Genomic DNA, 25,405 nt, shown 5'->3' with positions numbered 1-25,405 from the left:
ACAGGCAATAGAGATGCAGTGTTCAAAAGGTTTCACAAAGTTACTTGGAAAAAAACTATCCGGAATTGTGGTCTATATTACTGGGCATAGCTTGGTGAAACTATGATCCTCCTATGGAATTTTACATAATTTAATGTGTCATATTAATACTTATGCTTTGCTTCAGTTCTATTGTTTGATTGGTCCTACAACCCTTTTGTTGCATTGATTACTGACTGTCCAGTTGGTCAACTATATTGACTCACTGTCTTGAGTCCAGCTGAGAAAGGTGCACTCTGAATAACATAAATCAATTAATAAAAACAAAAACAGGGAAAGCCCAGAATGCAGACTTCACATGATTCAACAATTCTTGAATTAGGGAACTGTGGTGTTCCAAGTGACAGCTGTGAAAATATTTATGGTTGCCAAAAGCAACCTGTATTTACTAGTATAAGTATATTTCGTGTCAGAACTTTCTGAATGAAGAAATAATTTACAGTAAAACATTCTTTAATGGAATGCATGCTTTATTTAATGTACAGAAAAATCAGTACCATATTATTACTCTTCTTCTGAACATAGCATTTCAACCTTGGCTTTAAATGTCTTGTACTATTCCTTCCGCTATTATCCTATGAACTGACACAAAAGTATCAAAGGCAGATAAAATGATGAACCTCAGGTGTGTAGCCTGGAACTCAGGAAACTGTAAAAAAAAGAAAGAAAAATATTAATAGCAATAAAACAAATTAATCCAACCCAGACTAGGCAGTAAAAATCTCAGTTGTTTAAAGGAAGACATTTTAGCATGTGCTTAACATTTGCACAGAAATGAGTGGGGCTTTTCGGACAGATCATGTTCAGTTTATGTTAGACACTCAGCATAGGAAACAAATGAAAAATCAACTACCATATATACTCTTGTATAAACTGTCCCGTGTATAAACCGAGGCACCTAATTTTACCACCAAAAACTGGGAAAACTTATTGACTCGTGTATAAACCTAGGGTGGTAGCTCCAAAGCACGCCTGCTCCCCACTGGATCGCTCCCACCCCCCGCCGCCTCCTGGATCCCCACAGCAGCCTTGGCTCCCCTTGGCTGCTCTGGCGTTTCCTTGCTTGCAAGTAAGGAAATGCCAGACAGAGCATTCACCTGCTTTTGGAGTTTCCTTGCTTGCAAGCAAAGAAACCCAAAAAGCAGACAACTGCATGATCTCACCTGGCTACGTGCGGAGAGGAGCGTAAGCGTCTGAGCCTAATCCTCACCTGGGGGCAAGACCATTGTCCCTGCGCCCGGTGACTGAGCCAGACAGTTCATGACCCGTGACTCATAGGGGGATGAGGAGTGGGGGTGCGGTGCGACCAGAAGGCCGTAGGTCCGTTGGCGTCCCAACGTTCTACCACGGTGCTGCTGGGTCAGCAGTGCATTACTACATCTCCTCCTTTTTTACATTTTAGAAAAGGGGGACCGAAATGCTAAGGGGTGATTTAAAGGGACGCTTGTCTCCTCCGCCGTCTGGTCAAGCTGACCGAGCTGCTTGTGTAACATTAGAACTTGGTTGCGGGGTAAGGGAAATTCGAGGGGCTTCTTACACACGTTACAGGCAATATTAGACACACATTGAACGAAACAAGATCCGATAACGAGGCACACAATTAAACCAATGCAGAGCTGCACGATAGCACTCAACCATCCTCCGGCAGCGAGCTCCAGAGGGCTGACCACGAATGGGGGAAAACAGCATATTTCAGATTAGATACAACTTCTTGCAGCTCACGTAATTTCATATGAATCAATTGGGAATTATCAGAAAGATTAAAACAACACATATTATGTACATTCTCACAACCTTGGTGATGTAATAACAATAAGTAATCAATAGCGGCACGATTGTCTAGGGTCGCTTGGCGAAGTTCCTGCTGCTTTCGGAGGCCAGAGCATCCAGAGCAGTGGAGGTAGAAGTTGATGGACAGCAAAGGGCACAGGCCAGCCGGCCAATAGTCTTAGCATTGTGGGCGGCGAGTCCGGGGACTCCCACTAGGGAAGTTCGCGAGGGAGGCGAACTCCGCTTCGGAGAGGGCGACCGCGATAAAGCTCCGACAGGAGGGTTGAAAGGCAGAGCCGGGCGGCGGCGGCGTCCGGGCTACCGGGGTGGAGGCTGGGGCAGGGCGCTGGTGAGGCGACTGAGGCAACAAAGAGTTCCGGCAGAGAGTCGGGCGGGAATGTAATTAAACGTTCTCCCGCAGGTCCAGAACCAGCCCCTGGGGAGCAGGATGTTTCGAACACGGGGAATGTCCTCCATGTGTGTGCAGTTCCAATTAGCGAGCGATGAATGGGCCCAGGTCGGTTCCCCGTTTGGCTGCGCCGGTGATGCGGGCGCAGGTGTTAGATTCGTGGTTAGCGACAGTCTTGGTGACAAGGGAGAGAGCGCCAGCCGGGAGGGTTTGGACGACGGGTCCCCAGTCGGCGCTCATAGAGTACCTGATGGATGAGGCATTCATGAAGGGGCTTAGCCCAGACTCCGCTAGGAAGTCTCGAGCTTTGCAGACGGGAGCAGGCAGGAGCTTAGCAGGCTCCGACTCCTAGGTACTGGCCCAGGCAGAAAGATGAGGCGTTGGCAGCGGCAGCAAACTGCTCCCAGATGTTGGTCTGGTGGCTTCGTCAGGGTGGCCCGATGCGCCATCGGCAGGAGGCAACAGAGCAGGCAAGGATGGTGGCCGCCGAGTTGGCGGTGATGGTCGAAAAGAGAGCGGCACAGAGGTTCTCGGGTGTCACCGGGGTGGTCTTGCTGGCGCAGCAGCTCTAGGGCTTGGCTGGTGGTGGCCTTGACGTCTCCCCAGGTCATTCTGGTCTTTGGGCGTTGGCGACGGCGTTCCTGTTGAGACCGCTGGGCGGGATCCTTTAGAGAGATGTGTTCCATCTCCGGGATGGGGTTGGTTTCCTCCTGGCGCCATTCCATGGGTTGGCCTGTCATGGCGAATCGGAGTCCACAGGGACCTGTAGGAAGAGGGACTGAAACACACCCCCTTTCCCCAGGTTATGGGGGGGGGCCGGGTCCCGCCAGGCTCAGTTCTAGAGCGGATGGCGGGAGATCGGGATCGGGTTTTTTTTGTTTGAGTTGGGGTTTAGAGTTTAGAGTTTAATATAAGAAGGCTTGTTTTGCAGCCTGTGAAGGTTGCTTTTAATGCAATCCTCCTGGGGGCCGCCTACTCCTCTTTCTTTAATTGTTTGACAGGGAGGGCAGGAGGTAGGCGACCCTGGTGGGAATTGGCTAGAGCGTCATCAGGGTGCGTCAAGGCGAGGGTCCGAGCCTCGAGGGGAGGGAACAGGCGGGTCCTGGGGGGATTGTGGGTATGCATGCTTAATCAGCAACACAAAAGGGGCTTTTAGGCGCCTTTTTGGGGGGATGGGTGCATCCAGGAGAAATGATGCAATCAGGCGATTAGAGGCAGATTCCTCGCACACAAACAAAAAAAGGGGGGGTTTCTTTGCAAGGGGTTTGCACTTACCGTGACCTTGGTGGCTAACGCAGGAAGCTGGATGGTGCTAAAATTTTGTGATCGAATTATCTTGGGGAATTGCCGCCCGCCGAGACCGCTCCTTAAGGGGTGGTTTCGGCTAAGCGCCTGGCCTTTAACGTGGTACTGATAAAGTTGCCAGGCTGGGCAGCTCATAACCCAAACGGGTTTGGGTATTAGGGGCATAATGGTGGCAGCCCCTTTTTAAACTGGGGCCTGTCCTGGCAGTGCTGCGGTATCAGGACGGGCCCAGATTTTAATCCAGGGAGGGCCAGTCAGCCAATTGGCCCTCCGCCTCTACTGAGTCGAAAAACAGAAGGAGAAGAGGAGGGGAGAGGGAAACAGTTTTCTTAGGAAATTAGAAAGTAATTTTTGGAGGGCACGATTGGGATCAATGATCTGTGGCGGCTTTACCCATCCCAGACCAAAGTCGCTTTTGACCTGACTCATGAGGTCCCTTCCCCAGAGATTGACATGGATGTCACAAAGCGATGGGGCGGACTGTGAGCTGCCGCTCGAGTCCTGGGCTGTTGACCGTGGCGGGCGGATGCTCCGTCTCGCGGTTTGTCTCCCCACCCCCCAGATGTCGCGGGCAAGCCTCGGTCGGCCACTGGTCGGGCCACTCGGCTGCTCTGATGACGGTAACATCAGCGCCCGGTGTCCACCAGGCCCTTGAACATACATCCTTCTATGGCGAGCTCCAGGTATGGGCGGGAGCTCCGATAGGCGTCTCCACGCTCGCGACGGTCGTGTAGGCTGAGCCATCTTGGCTGCTGGGGCTTGTAGCCTTTATTGGGTGGGGAGCGGGCAGCACATGGGGCAAGAGAATCAACTGGCGCAGCTGGCTCCGGCAGGCAACTCCTGTGGGATGTTTGTCCAGACTTGGAGATGGATGGGTCGCTTGGTGCGTGGAGTCGATCACTCGGGGGCGATGAACAGTCCCTGTTCAGCGGCAGAGGCCTTTGGCAGCACTATTGCCCAATAGTCCCGGTAGGGATGGGCTCGTCATACTGGGTTGGGGCGACAAGGACCTCGTGGGGGAACTTAAAGGAGATGGGCTGGGTGCATGCGGCGAGATGCCACGAGAGGGGGGTGGTTTTGGCAGGGGCCTTGGTGTTTGGGTCTGTTCTAGTATTCTCCTCCTTGGTGGTGGGCTGGGGGGATGCCCGGGCGGGAGTTTCCCGACGGGCAGTGGTTTCTCCAGTGGAAGCCTTTCTGTCGTCGTGGGCACCGGGTTTTAGGTGGCCTTCTCCTCCTGGGGAGGACCCTCCTCCATCGGGTTGTAGGCCCCACCGGGCTGCCTACACTCCCTTCGGAAGTGTCCGGATCTGCCGCAGTTAAAGCAGTCATCCTGAGGCTGCCTCCCGCCGGTAGAGAGTGCTGCGGCGAGGAGGCTAGCTTGGTGGGCGGAGGATCCGATGTCCTGGCAAGCCTTAAGCATGTCGGCCAGTTCAGGATTTTTGCCCAGGCCCGTGATTGCCCTGCGGCACTCCGTGGAAGCGTTCTCTTTTGCATGAAGCATGAGGAGCTCGTTTTGGGCCTCTTTGCTATCTACCTGCCTCTTGAGCGCTTCCTGGAGCCTGTTCACAAACTCGGCATAGGGCTCTTGGGGGTTTTGCCGGATGGTGGAGAAACTCTGGGTTGGCTGGCCGGCATTGGGGACTTTGATAAATGCCTTATAGGCGCACTCAGAGGCGACCGTAAGGGTGGCCTCAGGCAGGACAATCTGATCGTTGGGGTTGGCGAAAGCATCAAACCGTAAAGCTGGCGGCTGTGTAGGCGCCGCCGGAGGCGCTTCCCTGCTGATGCATTGCTGGCGGAACTCGCTTTCCCAGATCACAAATTGTGCAGGGCTCAGGAGCATGCGAAAGGTGGTTTTCCAGTCGTCCGGAACCATTAGGTGATTCCTCGCGATTGCCTCCAGCATGCCTCTCACGTAGGGGGCTAGTGATTCCCTACGTCTCGCGCCGCTTTCGCGGAGCTCAGTGAGGATGTTATAGTTTAAAGTGATTTTCGACAACCCGCCGAATGGCGCCACCCTCCCCCTCGGTATCTGTGAAATGGGCGGCATCGTCTTCCGTCAGGGTTTCTTTCTTCTGCAAATCGTGGCCAATACGTCCTGCGACAGTTTTGACCCCAGCACCATTACGCGGCGCTGACGGAGGTGCAGTGGCTTCGGAAAATGAAGGCGGAGCAAGGGGAGGGGGCGGCTGAGCCGCGGGAGAGTTTGGAATGGGCGAAGGAGCAAGGGGGGGCAGAAGGAGGACAGGCGTCCAATTTAGTGGATAGAGAAAATTCCGGGGTTGAAATTGAAGGTGAAAGATCGAAAGGAGGGCGGCCTACAGCAAGGGAGGCATAGGTGTGCAGGCTGATGGCGACATAACATTGTCTCCGTCAGTAGCAGTGACATCGGTAGCGAGGCTCTGTCGCGAAGAGTGCGCCCGATGTTTTCCCAGTCATAAGATTCAATGTCCCCCCCTCTGGGTACCATGGACACTGAGCTTCAATCTCCTCAACCAATTTGCGCAGCTCCCTTCTCTTTACGGGGACCCTGCCGCGTTTCGCTAACGCTTTCAGTTCGTCAACGTGCTTGTCATAAGCCCTGCTTTTGCAAGCTCCATACTCACCGGTGTTCCGTCGGACGAGAGAGTGTCCTAGGGCGCGTGTCTCTGGATGCGCCGATCCAGAGGGCGGGCGATACCGGAACGGTGGTCCCTGGATCGCGCCGATCCAGCGGACTTCGGTATCGCGGCCCTTCCCCAGGCGCCGGTGAGCAGGGTGGAGGTTCGAGGATTCCCGGGTTTCGGCACCAGCTTGTAGTTGTACGTGGTCAGCGTAAGAACGAGACGAGGCAGCGGAGATAACATCTGGTGGAGATCGCCAGCAGCGGGAGCCCGGAGGTCCGTGTTCCTAGCGAAGTCTCCCAGCGTGCCGGTTCCTGGCACCTTTTATTGTTATTCTATCGGGGGCGTGTAGGAGGGAGGACCGGGGGGAGTTCCGGGAGAGCGGGAGGCGGGAGGTCGGGAGATCATCATGTGATGCATGATCTCACCTGGCTGCGTGCGGAGAGGAGCGTAAGCGTCTGAGCCTAATCCTCACCTGGGGGCAAGACCATTGTCCCTGCGCCCGGTGACTGAGCCAGACAGTTCATGACCCGTGACTCATAGGGGGATGAGGAGTGGGGGTGCGGTGCGACCAGAAGGCGTCCCAACGTTCTACCACGGTGCTGCTGGGTCAGCAGTGCATTACTACAAACTGCTCTGTCTGGCATTTCCTTGCTTGCAAGCAAGGAAACACCAGAGCAGGCGGGGGCAGGAAAGAGCCAGGGTGCCTGCTCCCCACCAGATCGCTCCCCCCACCGCCTCCCAGATCCCCACAGCAGCCCCAGCCCTTGGCTGTTCTGGCGTTTCCTTGCTTGCAAGCAAGGAAACGCCAGACAAAGCATTCACTGGCTTTTTGGGTTTCCTTGCTTGAAAGCAAGGAAACCCAAAAAGCAGAGGACTGCTTTTTGCAGAGCAGGCGGGGCCACCCAGGACGCCGGGTGCAAGCCTGTGGGGGGGCCAGCAGGCTCCTGTCCACCGCCGCCTGTCCTTCCCCTAAGTCACTCACCTTTTCCTTTCCACGGCCGGCTCTGAAGGCTTGGCTCCAGGGAAGCTGCCGCTTGGGCAGGGTGTCTCTATCATTCTCTTAAAAGGGCAATGCTCCAAAGATTGCTTAGGCCTTCAGAGCTGGCCGGGAAAGGAAAAGATGAGTGGGTGAGTGAGTGAGTGAGGGGAATGACGGACGGCAGTGGCAGGCAGCGGCGGTGGGTGGGTGGCTCGCGTATAAGCCGAAGAGGGCTTTTTCAGCACAAAAACTGTGCTGAAAAAGTCAGTTTATATGCGAGTATATACGGTAAACAAAAAAACCCTGGGTTGTTCCCAATCAACAATGAGTGGAGTGGAGCCTGCAGAACTAAACTTTCCAGTTTCCCATTCTACTGCAGTCCATGGTGGATTCAAGAGGCTCCCAGGGACAACACTGTGAGTGGTGTGCGCATGTGTGCGTGCAATCCAAAGTGGGAGAATTATTGGTGAAAATACCCGTTCTCTCTTCTGGTGAAAATACCCTTCTGCCAGCAGAGAATAACGACCAGATACAAATCAACGTATGAGATTAACAGCTTGATTCTAAACCTTTCTCTGTCAGCGCATAAAAGCCAAAGATAGGATATACAAACAGGAGTGCAACATTTATAGAACATGATGACCTGAGTACAAAACACTTAAGCTGTGGGTAAGATGTTGGTGACGTTTGAGATTATACATAATACAAGTGAAACACATGTTAAATATGATTTAACACAAATAGGTGGTACAGCTGCTTCCCTTCTAGGATTCCCCCTGCAAACACAGGCAGGTATGGGAGACTTGCATTGACTCTCCCCAATCGCCAGCTGTTTTTTACTTCCAAAATGTTACCACTGTCAACAATCATGAATGTACAAAATACATAAAAGCTCAGCTAGTGGTGACAATCCTCTAACAGTCATTGAGAACATTAACCAGAGTAATAATCTCAGATCTTAGAACAGTTAATCGTCTATGCATTTTGGACATTGACTACAAAATATTAGAGGCATATAATAAGCTACTCTACTCTAATTTTTATTGTGGATCTTTTCAAACTTCCTTCAGACATTTAACTTAGCTAATTCAAGGTGTTTTTCAAAGTAATCTGTTCCTTTGAAATGTTATGTTAATAAGAAAATGATATGTACTCACAGAAAATTCTTCTATTTGAAGTTCCCCTTCTTTATATTCCAGGTCTAAACATTTAAAAGTGCACAAATTAATACATAATATGATAAAAGATTTTATAAAATTAAAAAAGAATTTACTGCACTGTAAGGCATTTTAACTTTAGTAAAGAATTGATTTTTGGCTTCCATAAAAAGACTCAGACTTATAACTTTCACTGGGAGCAGATGTTTAACTATTAAATTTAAATGAAAACAAACTGGAGCCTGCAAGAAACAGCAGGGGAGGGAAAATTCTCCTGTCCTCTGCCCCCTACCCCCAATACTCTCTTTGAAGTTTGGCTCAAAGGAAGCAGGTTTCACTTACATTTGGTGCTTCCTCCTTTCTCTCCATGGATTTAAATGTCCTTTTAAGGCTGGATTCTTATGCTCACCTACCTATGAGTAAACACTATTGAATAAGGGAGACTTCCTTTCAAGTAGACATTCCAATCATTGTGCTGTACAAGTTCCAAGCAGATCTTCCCTTTCAAGGTTTTCCAACAGCAGAATGCCTATGGGAATCTTCCTTCCCTCAGTCCCAGTCTCCTTCCCTCGAGAAATAAGGCTTTCACAGTGACACTCTAAGAATTTCCTCATGTCTGTACGTCTTTACCATAGAAATCAGAGGAAATTCCTTGAGCATTGCCTAGAAGTGACATCACACCCTCCCCAAATTCCACCTCCCAAGCGCCCCCCCCCCCTCAATTGCCCAACATTTCCTAGGCAATGTTAGAAGCCCTATCACCTTCTCTTATTTTTATTTCTTGGGACTGTCATTAGGAAAGTGATCCTTGACCAATCTGATCCAACACAGAAACAGACAGCACTGCCAAGGAGCTGTGTGAGCCACAATCAGCCCCAGTATGGATTTAACATCAGGGACTGTGATATCCCTCTGAGATAAGTCAAAGACTAAGTGGTGCATGAACAAGAGTGGGGCAGCAAAAAAACAGTTTGTAAGTACAGCTCCTTTGGCTACCTTACTTATGATCAGTCTTGGGTCCCAGTCAGCAGCTATCAGCTGGGCCCTCAACACTCCCTCCTGCTAGGCCTCTGTCTCTGTGAGGGAGTGGACTGTGTTGCACTCTATTACCGTATATACTCGCGTATAAGTCGACCCGCATATAAGTCGAGGCACCTAATTTTACCACAAAAAACTGGGAAAACTTATTGACTCGCGTATAAGTCGAGGGTGGGAAATGCAGCAGCTGCTGGTAAATTTCAAAAATAAAAATAGATGCCAATAAAATTACTTCAATTGAGGCATCAGTAGGTTAAATGTTTTTGAATATGTATTTCACAGAAAAACAGTAAACTGGCTCTGTAAGTGGAAAAGAGGGTCAACAAGAACAATATGGTATCAACAATCACTTTAAAAGTACAAAAACCTTAGCTCAACCAGCAACCAAGCTAAAACACAAGAGTTAAAATCCTCCAAAACTGGATTCCTCCTCATCATCTGTATGTCCAAATGTAACCCAACTTAGATTTTAAGAGGGATATTATCAGAAATGGAAAATCTACTATTAGCTTCCATTGTAAACAATGGGGGATGGGGCATCCCCTTTGGGGGTCAATAATTTTGGATCCCCTGATCCAAACTTCACCAATCCTGGCTGGTATCATAAAGAGACTCTCCTGATGAGACCAGCCAGGTAGCCCCATCTACTAATAGCTCCCATTGAAAACAATGGGTAATGAGGGCAGCTCCTTTGGGGGTCCATAACTTTGGACCCCCTGAACCAAACTTTACCAAACTTGGCTGGTATCATCAGGAGAGTCTTCTGAGGGTACCCTGGAATTTTGGTGCCTCTAGCATAAAAACTGCACCCCCTGCTGGCCGGCAAAGTAAAAACACAAAAAAATTTTTAATGACCCGCATATAAGTCGAGGGGAGCTTTTTCAGCATTAAAAATGTGCTGAAAAATTCGACTTATACATGAGTATATAAGGTACTCTGCTTTTATTATCCACTGAAAATTCACTAGCTTAACATTAAAGGCCATTTTATTGCCTTTCTAGACCAAAAAAGAAACAAAATTAATTGAAGTGATAACAGAGATAAAAATGTTCTTATAATTCTCACTATTATAGATACAGACTATCAGCCCAATTGCACACATAGACTGAAGTTCTGAATGTTTTTCCATTGTTATATATCCAGTGATTACAGAAATCATGAGCTGGAAATCTCCTAAATAATAAGATCAAGAACAACATCTAAAGCATGTAACATACATCATGGCAATAGTACCATTTCCCCAAAAATTACCCTGAAAATAAGCCCTAGCATGATTTTTTGGGATTTTTGGAGGATGCTTGAAATATAAACCCTACTCCAAAAATAAGCCCTAGTTACAGATTCCCCGGCGCCTCTGATCTGGTCGTGTGGGGGGCGCAAAATCATGGAAAAAAATAAGACATCCCCTGAAAATAAGCCCTAACACAACTTTTGGAGCAAAAGTTAATATAAGACCCAGTCTTATTTCGGGGGAAACATGGTATTTACAACAGCTGTTTAAGGGAGAACAGTATAAAGGAGTACTTGTGCAGTAAATGACAAAAAGAAGTGGTTCGCTGCTTCTTTAATAAGCTGCCAGCACGCGACCGATTTTGTGAATTAGCCTAGGAATGAAGGAATGAAGCCCACCGATTCTAATACTAGTTTTATTGTCCAATCCTTTTTTAATATTTTGCTGTCAAGTCACAGCTGACTTATGGCTACCCAGCAAGGTTTTCAACGCAAGAGATGTTTAGAGGTGGTTTGCCATAGTGTGCCTCTGCATCATGGCCCTAGTATTCCTTGGAGGTCTCCCATCCAGATACTAGCCAGGGCCAACCCTGCTTAGCATCTGAGATCTGATGAGACCAAGCTAGCCTAGGGCTGCCCAGGACAGGGTTCCAATCCTAAATATCCATGCACATACACTCTGAGTTGTGAGACTGCCTATCAAATAAATGGACCTAGGATTGATTTGGATATCAGATCGTGATAATTCAACCACAGCTGCTTGTAACACGTTATACTTACCTTTTTCAATGCAATGCTCAAAATCTACTGGATCTTTAGACGTGCTTTTTTCAATCCGTAATGTCTGCACTAAACATTAACAATATTTCTGAAAACATCCTGTATCAATCTCATTCATAATTTTCCTGACTACATATGAATCTTTTTTAAAATCTACAACAAAAGACAAAGTAATCTTTATTCATTCATAAGAGATAATTAATTGTCATAACTCATTAAAGTTAAAAGGTAAAATAAGTATCAGATTACACAGCTTTAAAAGGAGGACTCCAGTTTTGGAAACATCTAACCTTTCTGGCCAGTGGTTTTGCCTGCATGTAAAAATCAATATTTTATACTTTAGAACTCATACACTATCTCCTCCCCTGCCCCCCGGTCATTTGGATATAAGTAGTGCTACTAGCTCCAATAGAATTGATAACTTTTGAGTCAGAAGTATCTGAACTCAGGGAAGGGCTCTGTGAGTACAGTATACAGTACTCACAGAGCAGATATAGCTGGGTTCCATTAGCATATTGATGACACACCAGCCAGACCCCCTGGATAAGCCCAGCAAGAGGGTGCACAGAGATTTTGAACAATATTGGTGAGAGAATTGGTGAGACTCAGCAGATACTCTTTCACCATTGCTACACCCTGTCCCTGGATACTCTGGAAAGCTGAAAACTGAGGTGAAGAATTTCTGCTTGCAGAGTGGGATTTTCTTGTATCCTGTCCTACTGTATCCCAAAATGGCCCCTGAAATGGTGTTCTTGGGTGTCTCTCTCCCACAGGAACAAAATGTGAGAATTCTATAGACTGTGGATAAAAGACCAGATGAGCCAAGGACAGGTAACATGAGCTAAGTACCAGGAGATGTACTATAACAAGCACAAGTCAGAACTGTAGAGGAATGCCACTGAGGGCCTTCAACTTGTTGCCCTGTTGCTCTTCTCCAAGCGCATACAAAGAGAGACAGGAAGTATGGCTTACTCTTAGTAAAAGCTAACTTGCAACAGGAAATGGGAAAATCTTATTTAATTGGGGCACACACATCCAATCGAATGAGCTCTATTACCTATGTGAGAAGATCACCAATATCATTCAGAATACACGGTTCATGAATTTAAAAAATACATCTTGACTATATAGCATACCTTACCTAAATAACACTGGATTGTGAGTTTGCTTATCATTACACATTTATGTAAAGAAATAATAAATTCCTGTGGAAACAGCCCAGTTGTTGTCCAAAATGTTTCAGATCGTCTATTAAGAGAAAGAAAGAATATTCTAATGTGCATGTATGCATTTGTGACACAGATATTTCAGAATTGAAAGTCATCCATGCAAAAAAAAAGGGTGGATTTAGATCTACCTGGTAATACATTTGAAATAATTCAAATTGGAAACTATTCTGCCTTTTGTCAATCATATGAGTAATTTTTTTGCACAAGCAGCATATTCGCTGATGGTTTTAGACAAGCCACTATTATTTCAGCCTTATGGACTCTTATCTCCTTATAGGGATACTAATAATAGCAGCCTATTTCAGGGTTATTACAAGCATTACTAAGACAACATATATGAGCTCTTGAAACACCTGCTTTAAAATTATTCTTCAATAAATCTTATTTCCAAAGTCTTACATCAATCTGTAACATTAGTACTAATACTTATATTTCAGTTTCCAAAGCATTTCACAAAAATTTTGCACAAAGTAATTTCAACAATCCTGTAATGTATCAGCATCCAGTGCAGGGATGGGGTGAAGGAAGTTAAGACCATCCCTCATGCGTTCATAGTAGATGTGGTACTTGAGTTGGGGACATCCTCAACCACACCTCCTTCTCTCCTCTATTATGCTGTAACAGCTACCATTCTAATTATTGTTGCATTTTGCAAGAAATTTATGGGTTTACTAAAGACATGCTACGCATAGCAAGTAAAAACCAATTATTAGAAGCTGATATGAAAGCAAAACCTGTATACACTAAAAGTTCAGAAGAGTACTACTGACCCATCAATTATATTTTCTGGAGGATATTTTTCATCATTTGATGTCGCTAGAATAACATCTGCTCCTTCAGTGCTAAGACAGAAGTTTGTTGATTTCATTCTCTCTTCTCAGTTCTCATCAAGATGGCCAAACCATTTATTGAGAATGTTGTCCAGTTGCTTAGCAGCCAATTCTGCCTCTAAAGGAAAGCCAAGCAGAGGTGTGAGTATGGAAAAATTAGTTTAGCAACAGCTATTTCCTGAGTTACAACTCCCACCTCACCCCCAACCTAGAAGATATTGTTATGCATATCAGGTTTCTAGTTTTAAACTAAATTGGAGAGCAGCGAGAAACTAATCTAAAAGACATGTATTGTTTGTGTATACCAGCGATTGTGTTTCGGGGACAGTTATGAATAAACGTACAGTGTGGTGGTCTGTGGAAATTTGAACTGATACATAACTCTTTAAATGTAATGCAAAAAAAACTGCACGCTTGTTATTACACCAGGCTTCCCTATCCCTGTCTGTCCTTTCGGGCAGGAGTCTAGTGCGCGTAACTGCTACACGACAAGCATTCAACAGCTGAACATACATTAAACACCATTTATAATAAAATACACACCTACGTGCATATGCTTGTTTTAAATAATGTGCTGCTATTAAGTGGGGTGTCTGCTTCATACACAGTTGTTCTTATTTTTTCCGCACCGCCCTCTCGGAAAGGCTCAATACTGTCGATTTGCACTCAGTAGTGCGGTTGCTGAAAGATTAATAATATCATTAATAATCTTGCTCAAACTATTTCCTATCCCGCTTTGCATTTGAGTGGGGAAAATGGCGCCGTTCCTTTCCCCCTCCTTTCCGACCCCCTTCAGGTTTTGCGTCAGTCAGTCACTGCGGTTGCGCAGTTTCGACACCGTAGCCGTACTTGCGCTTGAGACGATAGAGTTACAATAGGCTGAAGTTCTCCCTCCTTATCACCACTTCCGGTATCGAATGGAACTCACTTTCCATCAAACTTCCTTTATGAAGCCTTGCAGGGCTTCAGCATAGAAGGATACAGGGATGCGTCCATAGAGAATCAAGGCCAACAGCTGCTTTTGGTTTTGACCGGAAGACTAGACCGAGTGTCTCTCCACGTGCGTGCGGGATCACGGAGTCTCAAGAGGCTCCCAAAGAGCAAGTTCTGTGTTAACTGGGAGGACTTGAGGATAAGTGCCGCCGAGAGCCCCGCTTCATTGTTTTATGTCTAACAGGTTGGTGTTTTGTTGCTTTTGCTGAGGTCGGAGACCTCAATTTTTTTTATTACACACTGTATAAAACGAAGCAGTAGACAAAAGTGGTATGTGTGATATTTTGAATGACCCGCTCCCATTAAAAGGGTCTGTAAATAATGCACCAGGGAGGCATGTCCCTTAAAGGTCTTGATTTCTATACGTAAACAGCTTTTTATTTAAGAAATCAGGATTCCCCATTAAAAAATTGACTGTATATAATGGCACTCTGTGCAGAGGTGGTATTCAGCAGATTTTCACCACTTCTGCAGAACCAGTTGTTAAAATGGTGCTTGTAAACAGCCAGTTGTTAAATTATTTGGATCCCACCACCGGAACCGGTTGTTAAGTTATTTGAATTCCACACTGACTCTCTGCCTAGTGGGACCTACTCTGTAGTGTAGCCCCCTGTCTGAATGCTTTTTCCTCTATTGGATTGTGGACATTTGTCTTTGCTTCCAACCAGGATATTAAGTAGGACACTACTTTCTAAATTGTTTCAGGGAATGCAACTTCAAATGCTATACTTCAAAATTAAAGATAAAAAGGCCAAGCTTTTTCTAGGAGTCTGCTTTATATCTTTTTGTTTAAAAAATGTTGATTCAAGAGCATTTCCAAGAGGAAAGTTCAGCTGTCTCAAATACTTCTCTCTGTGTACAGGATGTCTTGGGTCACCTTTTTGCATGTTTTTTGTAGGAAGTGTAAAGCCAGGGCACTGAATGCTGCAAACTATTTTCTATTTTCTAAATTATATGCCCATTTGATTTGTTTAATGGTTCGCATTGTTTTTTCTCCTACAGAAACTTTGAAAATGTCAGACTTTCTCCATGCAGAAAACAATCCAGACGTGGGGTCTGTATATATTCGGGAAAATGGGGAGCTCTATAAATTAAATCCAGTTTCTGGTGGAGTAAACAACGCTGTTACAAAACCAAAGCCTTCAAGACTGTTTTCCAAAAGATTCTCTGTTGAGCTCTGTATGTACAAGGAAAATGATAATGGCAGGACAGATCACTTCATCTTCACTTACACAAAGGAGGGAAATCTCCGCTATTCTGCTAAGTCTCTCTTCAGCCTAGTCCTGAGTTTCATTGCAGACAACATTCATCATGTTGATTCATTGATAGGCTTTCCAGAGCAGATTGGAGAAAAGCTTTTCTATGCTGCTGATGCAAGACAGAGATTTACAGAGCCAAGAACAGGATTCAGAGCTTTGCAAAAATTTATTGATGCTTATGGAAGTTTAGTTCTTCAGGTACTATGTTTGAGAAATAGGTAGGTACAAACAGGAAACCCTTGAATTCTTATGGAAGGCATTTAATTTCACTGTCCCTACTATTCCTCTTTTCCTTCTGTGAAGGCCATATAGCCTCTTCCCTTTTCCTACTTCCTTACTGTTTCCCATGCATCAGGCAGCCTATCTTCTTTTCTGCTTTCAATTTTCCCTCCTTTTTTTACCTCTGGCACCCTCTCCCGGGGAAAACTCTGGGCAATCTGTGCAGTGCTGGCCACTGGCCAAGCCTCAGTTGCATAGCTGGGAACCTGGATGGATTTGGGGAGCCACATCACTTTCTCTATGCATCCTCCCCACACTATTTCCTCTTGGCAGTCCTCAAATCCTCACCTTTCTTTGCTGTCTCTCCTACCCAGCAAGCAACCTTTTATCCCCCATCCAATCTTCAGCTGTATCTATTATTTATTTACTTCATTTCTAATCCTGCTTTTGTTGACAGTACTCCTGTTCTCCATTTATTCCTTACAACAGCACTGTGAGGTTGGATAGGCTGAGATTGTGTGACTGGTCCAAGGTCACCTAGCAAGCTCCATGGCAGTGTAGGGATTCTAACTTGAGTCTAGTATCAGAAATTATAACCACAACACTGTAATATTGTTATACACAACACTAGCTTTCATGAGGTGGCTCCTGTTGAACAGTGGCAAGTAGCCAGGTCTCAGTGAGTCCTTCAAGTTGCCTGGTGGTTACTACTGGTCTACTGGGACCTCATGAATCTGTCCTCAAAGTCCAAAATAGCCCTGGAATGGCTCTATCCCCTCACCATGTCTTTTACTCACAGAAACCAAAGCTTGAAGGTATATATATCACATCTGTTGTAGCCCTCAAAACATAAACTTCTTAGAATGATAGTCTTAGGAACACATTATAGAATCTCACTTCTGGTTTTATACTCTTTTATAGATATCTGGTTATTTCTGAAAAGCTTGAAGAAATTAAATCTTTTCGGGATCTGACATGTTTGGATTTGTCATATTGTAAACTTGGAGATGACCATGAGCTGCTAGAACATATTACCAAGGAGACACTGTCTAGGTACAATTCCACAGAGGGAAAAAAATCAACACACTACTGGTTTACTTTGTTTCCTGGCAACTACAAAGAACTGGGACAGTTTGAAAGTATTATTGTAGTACAGCAAGTATGATTCCCCCCCTTGTTTGTTGGCTTTACAAAGTTCCTTTTTCAGGTTGATCCTTACTCTGAGAATTAACGATGCAAGTTGATACCAAGCGGCTTGCCCTATACAAATGTTTGCTGCTGTAACCCAATGGTCATATTTGTTTTAATCACCCTTTCATAAGGGCACATAGGTAAGCCAATATTTCACTTTGTTCTTGACTTCGGAGACATTCAGAAGCTAGGATTGCCAACCTCCTGGTGAAAAAATGTCCTGTCTCTTTAACAGGTTTAATGGGGCTTTATTTACCAGGTGATCTTATTAACTTCCACACAATGGAAAGCTTTGTCTACCCATTTTGACCTATCGTGTTCATATTAAAGGAACAGGACACTTTTTTCCAGATCTGTGGCAACCATATCAGAAGCAGCAAGAAGATCCCTTGCTGCTTCTAAGTAACTCCAGTGTTTAAAAAGAAAGACTGATCCAACTCCTCTCCTAAATTCACTGAATGTGTCCATGCTGATGTGAAAGACAGTAATAGTTGTTGTAAGTTCTCTGTTTGTTAATATGTCTTAAAAACATAACCAACGGGCACTCTGCAAGAAGAAGGGTAAGAAGTAGACTGGTTTAATGAAGTGATTTTACTTCTGAAGATATTGTAGGTGTGTTTTTAAGAAATAAAAGTTTATGTTTTCTACATTTCCCACCTTTTTCCCTGATTGGAGACAATGATTTTTGTCTAATAAAATAGTTGGGCCTCTGCTTAGGATCAGCAGTTAATACAAGTGCAGAAATAAGATTCCGGTGTTCAACATACAAATAACATCTTTTTTACTTTATGCTAATATGATTTTCAACAAATGAAACATTACTACTTTTGGGTGCTGTGTGGTTTCCGGGCTGTATGGCCGTGTTCTAGCAGCATTCTCTCCTGACGTTTCGCCTGCGTCTGTGGCTGGCATCTTCAGGAACTTGTTTAGTTCTTCTTCTCCGTGGCTCCAAATGGTGAATGTGTCATCCACATAACGGAACCATATGGTGGGCTTTTTTGGTGCTGTTTTCAGGGCTTCTGGACCATATCAACAAGATCCACCCAAACATCCAATTTACTATGGAGAAAGAAAATGAAGGAAAACTGCCATTTTTAGATGTTTTAGTCATCCGCAAATTGGGACACCAGCAATTGGGACACACAGTATACAGAAAACCTACTCACACAGACAGATATCTACACAAAAACTCCAATCACCATCCAGGGCAAAAAAGGAGCACCATAAAAACTTTGGTACATCGCACAAACAGAATCTGTGAACCTCACCTCCTACAAGATGAATTGAATCACCTAAACAGGGCTCTACAGGCTAATGGTTACTCTAATACAGAAATCAGAAGGGCTGCAAGACCAAGAACAAGCCACATGAACAAAGATAAAGAGCCATCTAGAGGGAAGGTGTTCTTACCATACATCAAGGGAACCACTGATCGCATAGGAAAACTGATGAAGAAGCACAACCTACAAACAATCTACAGACCCACTAAGAAAATTCAACAGATGCTACGTTCAGCAAAGGATAAGAGGGATCCTTTAGCTACTGCAGGAGTCTATCGCATACCATGCAGCTGTGGACAAGTCTACATAGGAACCACCAAAGCATGCGCCAGACACGCATTATCAAAAGAACACAAAAGGCACTGCAGACTATTTCAGCCAGAAAAAATCAGCAATAGCAGAACACATGATAAACCAACCTGGACATAGAATATTATTTTAGAAAACAGAATTTCTGGACCACTCTGAAAGCCACTACGTCAGACTACACAGAGAAGCAATTGAAATCCATAAGCACATGGACAATTTTAACAGGAAGGAAGAAACTATGAAAATGAACAGAACTTGGCTGCCAGTGTTGAAAAATACTAGGGTCAAGACTGTGTCAAACCAGCTCCACACAAACACAGGATGACCATAGACAAAAGAAACAAAGGCCAGGATACTTCTATTCAGATGCTCCCACCAGTGACCTTGCTATCTACAGGGTTACTCCCAGGCTATAGTCTTCATTGTTACTCATACTTCTATTCAGATGCCCTCAACTATTGACCTGGTTGCTGCCTTTGTTACTCACAGACAAGGTTTCCCCACCCACCCTGGACACTCCAACAGATATATACTCCACTTGCTTTCCCAACATCAGATCCTCTGAAGATGCCAGCCACAGACGCAGGCGAAATGTCAGGAGAGAGTGCTGCTAGAACACGGCCATACAGCCCGGAAACCACACAGCACCCAAGTGATTCCGGCCGTGAAAGCCTTCGACAATACATTACTACTTTTGCTTATTGGTAAGGGGTTTATTAGGATCATAAATATGCACTGACTGTGTGCCAGTTGTGTATTTTTACCTGGTATTCTGGCTGTTTTATGATATTATGGTTGTATAATTCTGAATTGTTATGATGCTTTTATCATACACATTGGGGTTGGTAATAAAAGTTATTCCACTTTCAGGCAGTTGAATTTTACAGTGCTGCTGTATATTTTATAGATATTAATTTCTACCTTACTCTCATTTAATCATTCTTAGATCTGGCATATTTGAGTTCCCTTATATATTACCAGACTGCTTTCAGAACTGGAAAATGGGACATTAAATTATTTGATTATTGACTCACAATTTAGACAAAGACCTGGGTTATTTTGAAAACTGACTTTTGCATTTATCCTAGTCTAATTCGGCTTCTTCTGAAAGATAATTGCTTATCAGATTCTGGTCTTCGCAAAATGACAGCACCTGTCCGAGTGATGAGAAAGGGGCTTGAAAATCTTTCAATATTAGATTTGTCTTGTAAGTATGAATGTATGTATATAACTCCCAATCCAACATTGTTCCTAGACAATGTTAGAAAACAGAGGCGTAGCTAGGGAAAATGGAGCCTGGTGCAACATCTGGGTTTTGTTGCCCCCCCAGTTCGTTTGTATTTTTTTTGTATTTTTTTTGTATTTTTTAGTGTTTTTTAGTTTCCAGCCTGCAGGGGGCGCAGTTTTTAGGCTAGCAGCATCAAAATTTCAGAGTATCTTTAGGAGACTATCCTGATTATACTAGCCAGGTTTGGTGAAGTTTGCTTCAGGGGGTCCAAAGTTATGGACTCTCAAAGGTTTAGCCCCCATCTGCTATTAGCTCCCATTGGAAACAATGGGGGATGGGGGCACCCCCTTTGGAAGTCCATAACTTTGGACCCCCTGAACCAAACCTCACCTAACTTGGGTGGTATCATCAGGAGAGCCTCCCGAAAATTCCCTGAAATTATGGTGCTGCTAGCCTAAAAACTGAGCCTCCTGCAGGCCAAAAACTGAAAAACACTTAAAAATACAAAAAAACCCTGAAATTTTTGCTGCCCCCCAGGCGCATGCCTGGTGCAACACGCACCCCCCGGCCCCCTTGTAGCTCCGCCTCTGTTAGAAAAGATAATGAATCAAAATTTGATAGGGTTGTCTTCTTACTATTAGAAAAAGAGGGGGAAACCTGGCAATTTAATGTATTTGACTGAAATCCCATGTTGTCTGTTGAAGCTAAGAGGTCAGTCAAATGTGGTATGTATTGTGCAACAGAAGCTGCAATCCTGGGCATATTTCAATATGCGCTTTTGAATGAAGCAGAAGTTACTTTTAAGTTAATGGGTAAGACCGAGCTGTAAAGATATCAGTTTATCTTACTATAATTTACATTATAGTATGGGTCTTCATCTACCATATTTTTAATGTGGTTGGACATACATATATTCCCCTGATACTGTGCAATCAGTATTTGAACCAAATAGTCCTAATTCAAAGCTACTACATAAAATATCCAAGCAGATAACATTTTAAAAATTCAAAGAGTCATTTTTCCCCCATTGAATAAATAGAAGAAAATGACTCTTTGGCTTGGTCAGAGGAAACTCTCCCACTCTACGCTGCAGCCCCTGATACTTGTTGTACATTTTGTTCAGGAGGTTTCCTTGGCCCTCAATATTTTTACATAAACAGCACAGTGCTGGGAGAAGAGGAAACAGGGAAGGATCACCAACTTCTCCTACAACAGCTTTGTTTCTGATTCCAATCCTATGGACAGCTTCCTCCCCAGCATGATAGGGCACATCTCATCCATTATTTTTGTTAACCTGTGCTCTTATTGTCTTTTCTGTTACATTTTAATTTTAAATGTAATGTTCTTGACTTTATACAGATAATCCAGGAATTACAAATAAAGGAGTTAGTTTCCTTCTTTCCTTCAAAAAGCTAAATTATTTGGATCTTTCTGGAACTGGCATCAAGGTGAAAAAAAGTTTATTCTACCAGACATGTAATATAACTTTTGGGGAAGGGAACACATTTCTTATTTATTGGAATCTCAAGGAAAAAGAAAAGAAATTCCAATTTTTCCCTATATGGTCAGACTCTACTTGCTCATTTCTGTTTTGAATGTTCTGTTTCTCTAGGACAGGAAGGTAGCAATTCAGAGGATCCAGGCTCAAATAGATCTAGTTTATTCAGAAGTGCCTTTGAAAGAATTTGATCATAGTTGCAAAACAGAGGGATGGGCAGAACAGGTATGTAGCAATTTACTCCATTAAAATCAATTTCTTGCCTTCTCATGGCATTTTTCCATGAGGTGTGTTTTTTCCATGTGATACGTTTGCTTCTAAGGAGATTTTATAAATGTATTAGAAATTCAAGAGGATACGTGGGACAACTTGTCAGTGGCCATGCTCCTTTCTCCAGGGTGGGAACAGAGGGTAACTATCAGGAAGAGAAGCTCAGCATGCCATTCACTGGTGTGTGGGGTCCCACAAGGGGCAACCCTCTTTCTGATGTTATTTAGTGTCTATGTGCACCTTCTTGCCAAGCTGGTCCAGAGGTTTGGACTGGGTTATCACCAGTACACTGATGACACTCAGCTATATCTGTTGATAGATAGCCAGCCTGATACCCCTCATGATTCTTTGGCCAGTTGTTTGGAGGCTGTAGTAAAGTGGTTACAGCTGGGTCAGCTGATGTTAATCCATCAAAGATGTAGGTCCTTTGGCTGGGTGCGGGAGAGACAGAGGTGATAGCCAACTTCCAACTGGTGCAGAACCCATGGCAGACACATATCCAGCCAGTACTCTGCCAGCTTCACTGGCTGTAGATGGGGCACCGAATTAGGTTCAAGGTTTTGGAACTAACCTTCAAAGCCCTAAACTGTCTGGGGCCTTTGTATCTGTGGGACTGCCGCTCCTAATATGTCCTTCCACATTGGCTATCTAACAGAGAATACTGTCCTTTGCTTTTTTATTAGCTTATTGATGACTGACTATTGAACTCTTTTCAGACACTTCTACAATGGGAGCACATCATCCTTGAAGCAATTATGCCACAAAGAAGTTTGAAATCCAGAAAAGCAGCTCAGCGTTTCTGTATGCAAGGATGTATATATGTATACGTGTATCTGTTTGTGTGCCAAGACCATTTTTATTGGTTTCTGACATTGGAATACCTATTGTTCATTGGCCCACCAGTTCAGTGGAAGATCCACTTCAGTTCAAGAAAGGCTTCAGACTATGCTGAGTGGAGTAACAGAACACAAACTGCTAAAACTATACTCCAAAGAATCTGTTTAGGCTCTGTTCAAATTCTTTTATATTCCCTCTCACCCCCAGCAAATCCCAAAGTTGAATAGCCAGCTTGCAGTTAACAATCCCATGCACCCCAATCCAGAGGGGGAGGGCCAAAATACAATTGAGAAACATTTCAAGCTCACACCAAAGCAACTGCCCACACCACTGGTGTATGTAGCACCTATACTGCAGGGCGGGCAAACAGGGCAGTGGATGGGCACTGCATAGCTCTACAGTGCTTGACTCAGAAGTGGCTGCCTCCCTCAGAGTCACACTGGCATAACTGTATATGGCTGAGGGTGCGCTAGGGGCATTCCTGGGTGTGGAGCATGGTGTAGTGATTAGGAGCAGATGGACTCTGATCTGGAGAACTGGGTTTGATTCCGCGCTCTTCCACATGAGTGGCGGACTCTTGTCTGGTGGACTAGATTTGTTTCCCCACTCCTACATTCCTGCTGGGTGACCTTGGGCTAGTCACAGTTTGTTCAGAGCTCTCTCAATCCCACCTACTTCACAAGGTGTCTATTGTGTGGAGAGGAGGGAAAGGAGTTTGTAAGCTGCCCCGAGTCTCCTTACAGGAGGGAAAGGCAGGGTATAAATCCAAACTCTTCTTTTTCTTCTGGAGTTGACCTTAGTCAGCTTCCACTGGGCTTTTGAGCCAGGAACACCCTCAGCATAGGCCTCTGATTTACATTTTACCAATTGGGGCTATTCAGGCAGCTGGGGATTCTCCGGGTTTTTTCTGCCTTCCTGTGCCACCTGGAAGTGCTCTGGATTGGACTGCTACCCTCCCCAGCCATGGCAGCAGCCTCTGAATTAGGCTGTAAGAATACATACTTCTGAGTACACCTGCTTAGGCTTGTGTCCTGTGTCCTTGACAGAAATCTGGAAAACTGAAAGGAAGCAGCAACTATTCATGCATTTGACTACCCCAGGGCTCTGAAAAAGCTTCATTAGGTCTTGGTCTGAAACCTGGAGCCCTTAGCTCTATTTAGGCCACAATAGGGCTGCAAATGTATTGCTAAGTTTTAGTAATTCTTGGTAATTTATGGCATCTTTTTGCAGATGGAAAAAGACCCAGGACTGAAGAACCTTTTGAGTCCCCTCTAGGAGAGGAGCATAGAAAGACTTGTGGAAACTTACAGTTTTACAAAGAAACAGTACAGATGTGCAGTTTGCCATTACTTAAAAAAAAGACTGAAGAATTACAATGTGAAAGGACTCCTTCAGCTGAACTGAAAGAACAGAGCTTAACCACAAGACATCTGGGCCTCTTGAGGGAAGACTGGGACTTACTAAATATGTATTGATTCTGATGGCAAAATTTCAAGCTCCATACAAAAATCTGGACCATTAAAAATAAAATATAGTGTTGAAATATCCATCCTACTAATATGACAAACTATTTCTACCTTTGGTGTGAAAGAACAAGATTCTCAGAAAAGCGATGAGCTCATTTGACTTCTGAAATGAGCCTTCACTTTTTTAATAAACATTCGCCTTTTGACTAATATGAAATATGTCAAACAGTTCAGAAGACTCCTGGAATACTCTCATTTCAAAGGGCTGCTCCACACCACTGTACATCACTGTCTTACAGTTGAAATGATGAAGGTCCTCTGTTGTGAAACATGGTTTTTGAGATGTTAAATATGACAGTGTGATGCCTGTGACTGAACACTTAGGGATATTTTCAGAGATTCAAGCAATCATTTGGTGCTTTTCTCAGTTAGTGGTCTTAACTTGCCAAATGAAGCCATAGTAATTGAAAAGGACTGTCGCTTAGCATGGTTTTCCCGGTTTGTGTTAACATTTCCAAGATAGCAGCAATTAAAAATTGGAACTGGGATGCTACACTGATGTGTATTTCTAATGTGTTCCTGTAGATAGGAGCATTTATAAACCCTTTATGGTAGTACCTGTAATGCCATGCATTGTCTGTAAACCACATTCAGATGTAACTAAATAAACTAAACTGGATTTATGTTAGCACAGACTATCTTCATCCATTCCTGTGGTATAAGCTTAGTGAAGAGAACTTGTGAATGTGTTTCATGAGAACATAAGTAGAGAGAGACACTCACCCAGAGAAACAATCTCACCTTCCATAGAGCGTTACGTGTATCTCCTATAAATGAGGAGTGAACCATAGAGGTGTGTATTTGGATATGCCAAGCTGAAAAAATGGCAATCTGGACAGAGCAGGAAACTTTTTTCAGCTTTTCTGAAAAAACTTGGATTCAATAAATCTGAATCAAAAAAATAATGAAAAAATGATGCACACTTCAAGTTATCAGGCCACAACAAAAGAAAGGAATTTATCAAAATAAAAATATGACTTAAGGAATGAACATTTACTGCTAAATATGGTCTCTCTCACTTTTAATGATATGCATACTCCATTTGGGTGCTGTGTGGTTTCCTCTGAAGATGCCAGCCACAGATGCAGGCGAAACGTCAGGAGAGAATGCTGCTAAAACACGGCCATACAGCCTGGAAACCACACAGCACCCAAGTGATTCCGGCCGTGAAAGCCTTTGACAATACATACTCCATTCCATTCCAGAACCTTTATTAGGCATACATAAGCAAATCAATTGGATATTATTTTACTGACACTTTTGGCTGCTTGAAACATTAAAACATTTAAACAATAAAAACACAGTTAAAATTAACTTAAAAATACAAGCAATGCTAGAAGAAGGGGCCGTAACCATAATTGGAGGTTTGCCAGACAAAACAAGTTGTCAATGCTAGCGAATGAGGCTGAAAGAGGGAGGCAGA

General features: G+C 44.4%; 2 protein-coding genes across 5 annotated transcripts; one reads left to right on the top strand and one right to left on the bottom strand.

Annotated features, from left to right (window-relative positions):
* Window positions 1-491: 491 nt before the first annotated feature.
* Window positions 492-14,200, bottom strand: HSPB11 (heat shock protein family B (small) member 11). Of its 3 annotated transcripts, none has more exons than XM_048496375.1 (6): window positions 13,920-14,200; window positions 13,313-13,490; window positions 12,455-12,561; window positions 11,314-11,382; window positions 8,266-8,309; window positions 492-688 (listed from the first exon to the last, which is right to left on the bottom strand). In XM_048496375.1, exons 2-6 carry the CDS (start codon window positions 13,408-13,410, stop codon window positions 581-583), a joined length of 426 nt encoding a protein of 141 aa, XP_048352332.1. In that variant the 5' UTR covers window positions 13,411-13,490; window positions 13,920-14,200; the 3' UTR covers window positions 492-580. The 3 variants fall into 3 exon arrangements, with proteins under 3 accessions (XP_048352332.1, XP_048352331.1, XP_048352334.1); XM_048496374.1 differs by having other exon boundaries at window positions 13,916-14,199; XM_048496377.1 differs by lacking the exon at window positions 11,314-11,382 and having other exon boundaries at window positions 13,916-14,199.
* A 64-nt stretch (window positions 14,201-14,264) lies between these two features.
* On the top strand, window positions 14,265-24,610 carry LRRC42 (leucine rich repeat containing 42). Of its 2 annotated transcripts, XM_048496372.1 has the most exons (8): window positions 14,265-14,549; window positions 15,368-15,842; window positions 16,765-16,896; window positions 19,712-19,830; window positions 21,211-21,299; window positions 21,464-21,574; window positions 22,336-22,420; window positions 23,687-24,610. In XM_048496372.1, exons 2-8 carry the CDS (start codon window positions 15,379-15,381, stop codon window positions 23,929-23,931), a joined length of 1,245 nt encoding a protein of 414 aa, XP_048352329.1. In that variant the 5' UTR covers window positions 14,265-14,549; window positions 15,368-15,378; the 3' UTR covers window positions 23,932-24,610. The 2 variants fall into 2 exon arrangements, with proteins under 2 accessions (XP_048352329.1, XP_048352330.1); XM_048496373.1 differs by lacking the exon at window positions 16,765-16,896.
* Window positions 24,611-25,405: the final 795 nt, after the last annotated feature.

This window comes from Sphaerodactylus townsendi, linkage group LG05 (assembly GCF_021028975.2).
Source record: "Sphaerodactylus townsendi isolate TG3544 linkage group LG05, MPM_Stown_v2.3, whole genome shotgun sequence".
Lineage (NCBI taxonomy): Eukaryota > Metazoa > Chordata > Lepidosauria > Squamata > Sphaerodactylidae > Sphaerodactylus > Sphaerodactylus townsendi.
This window is presented reverse-complemented; position numbering and strand designations above follow the sequence as displayed.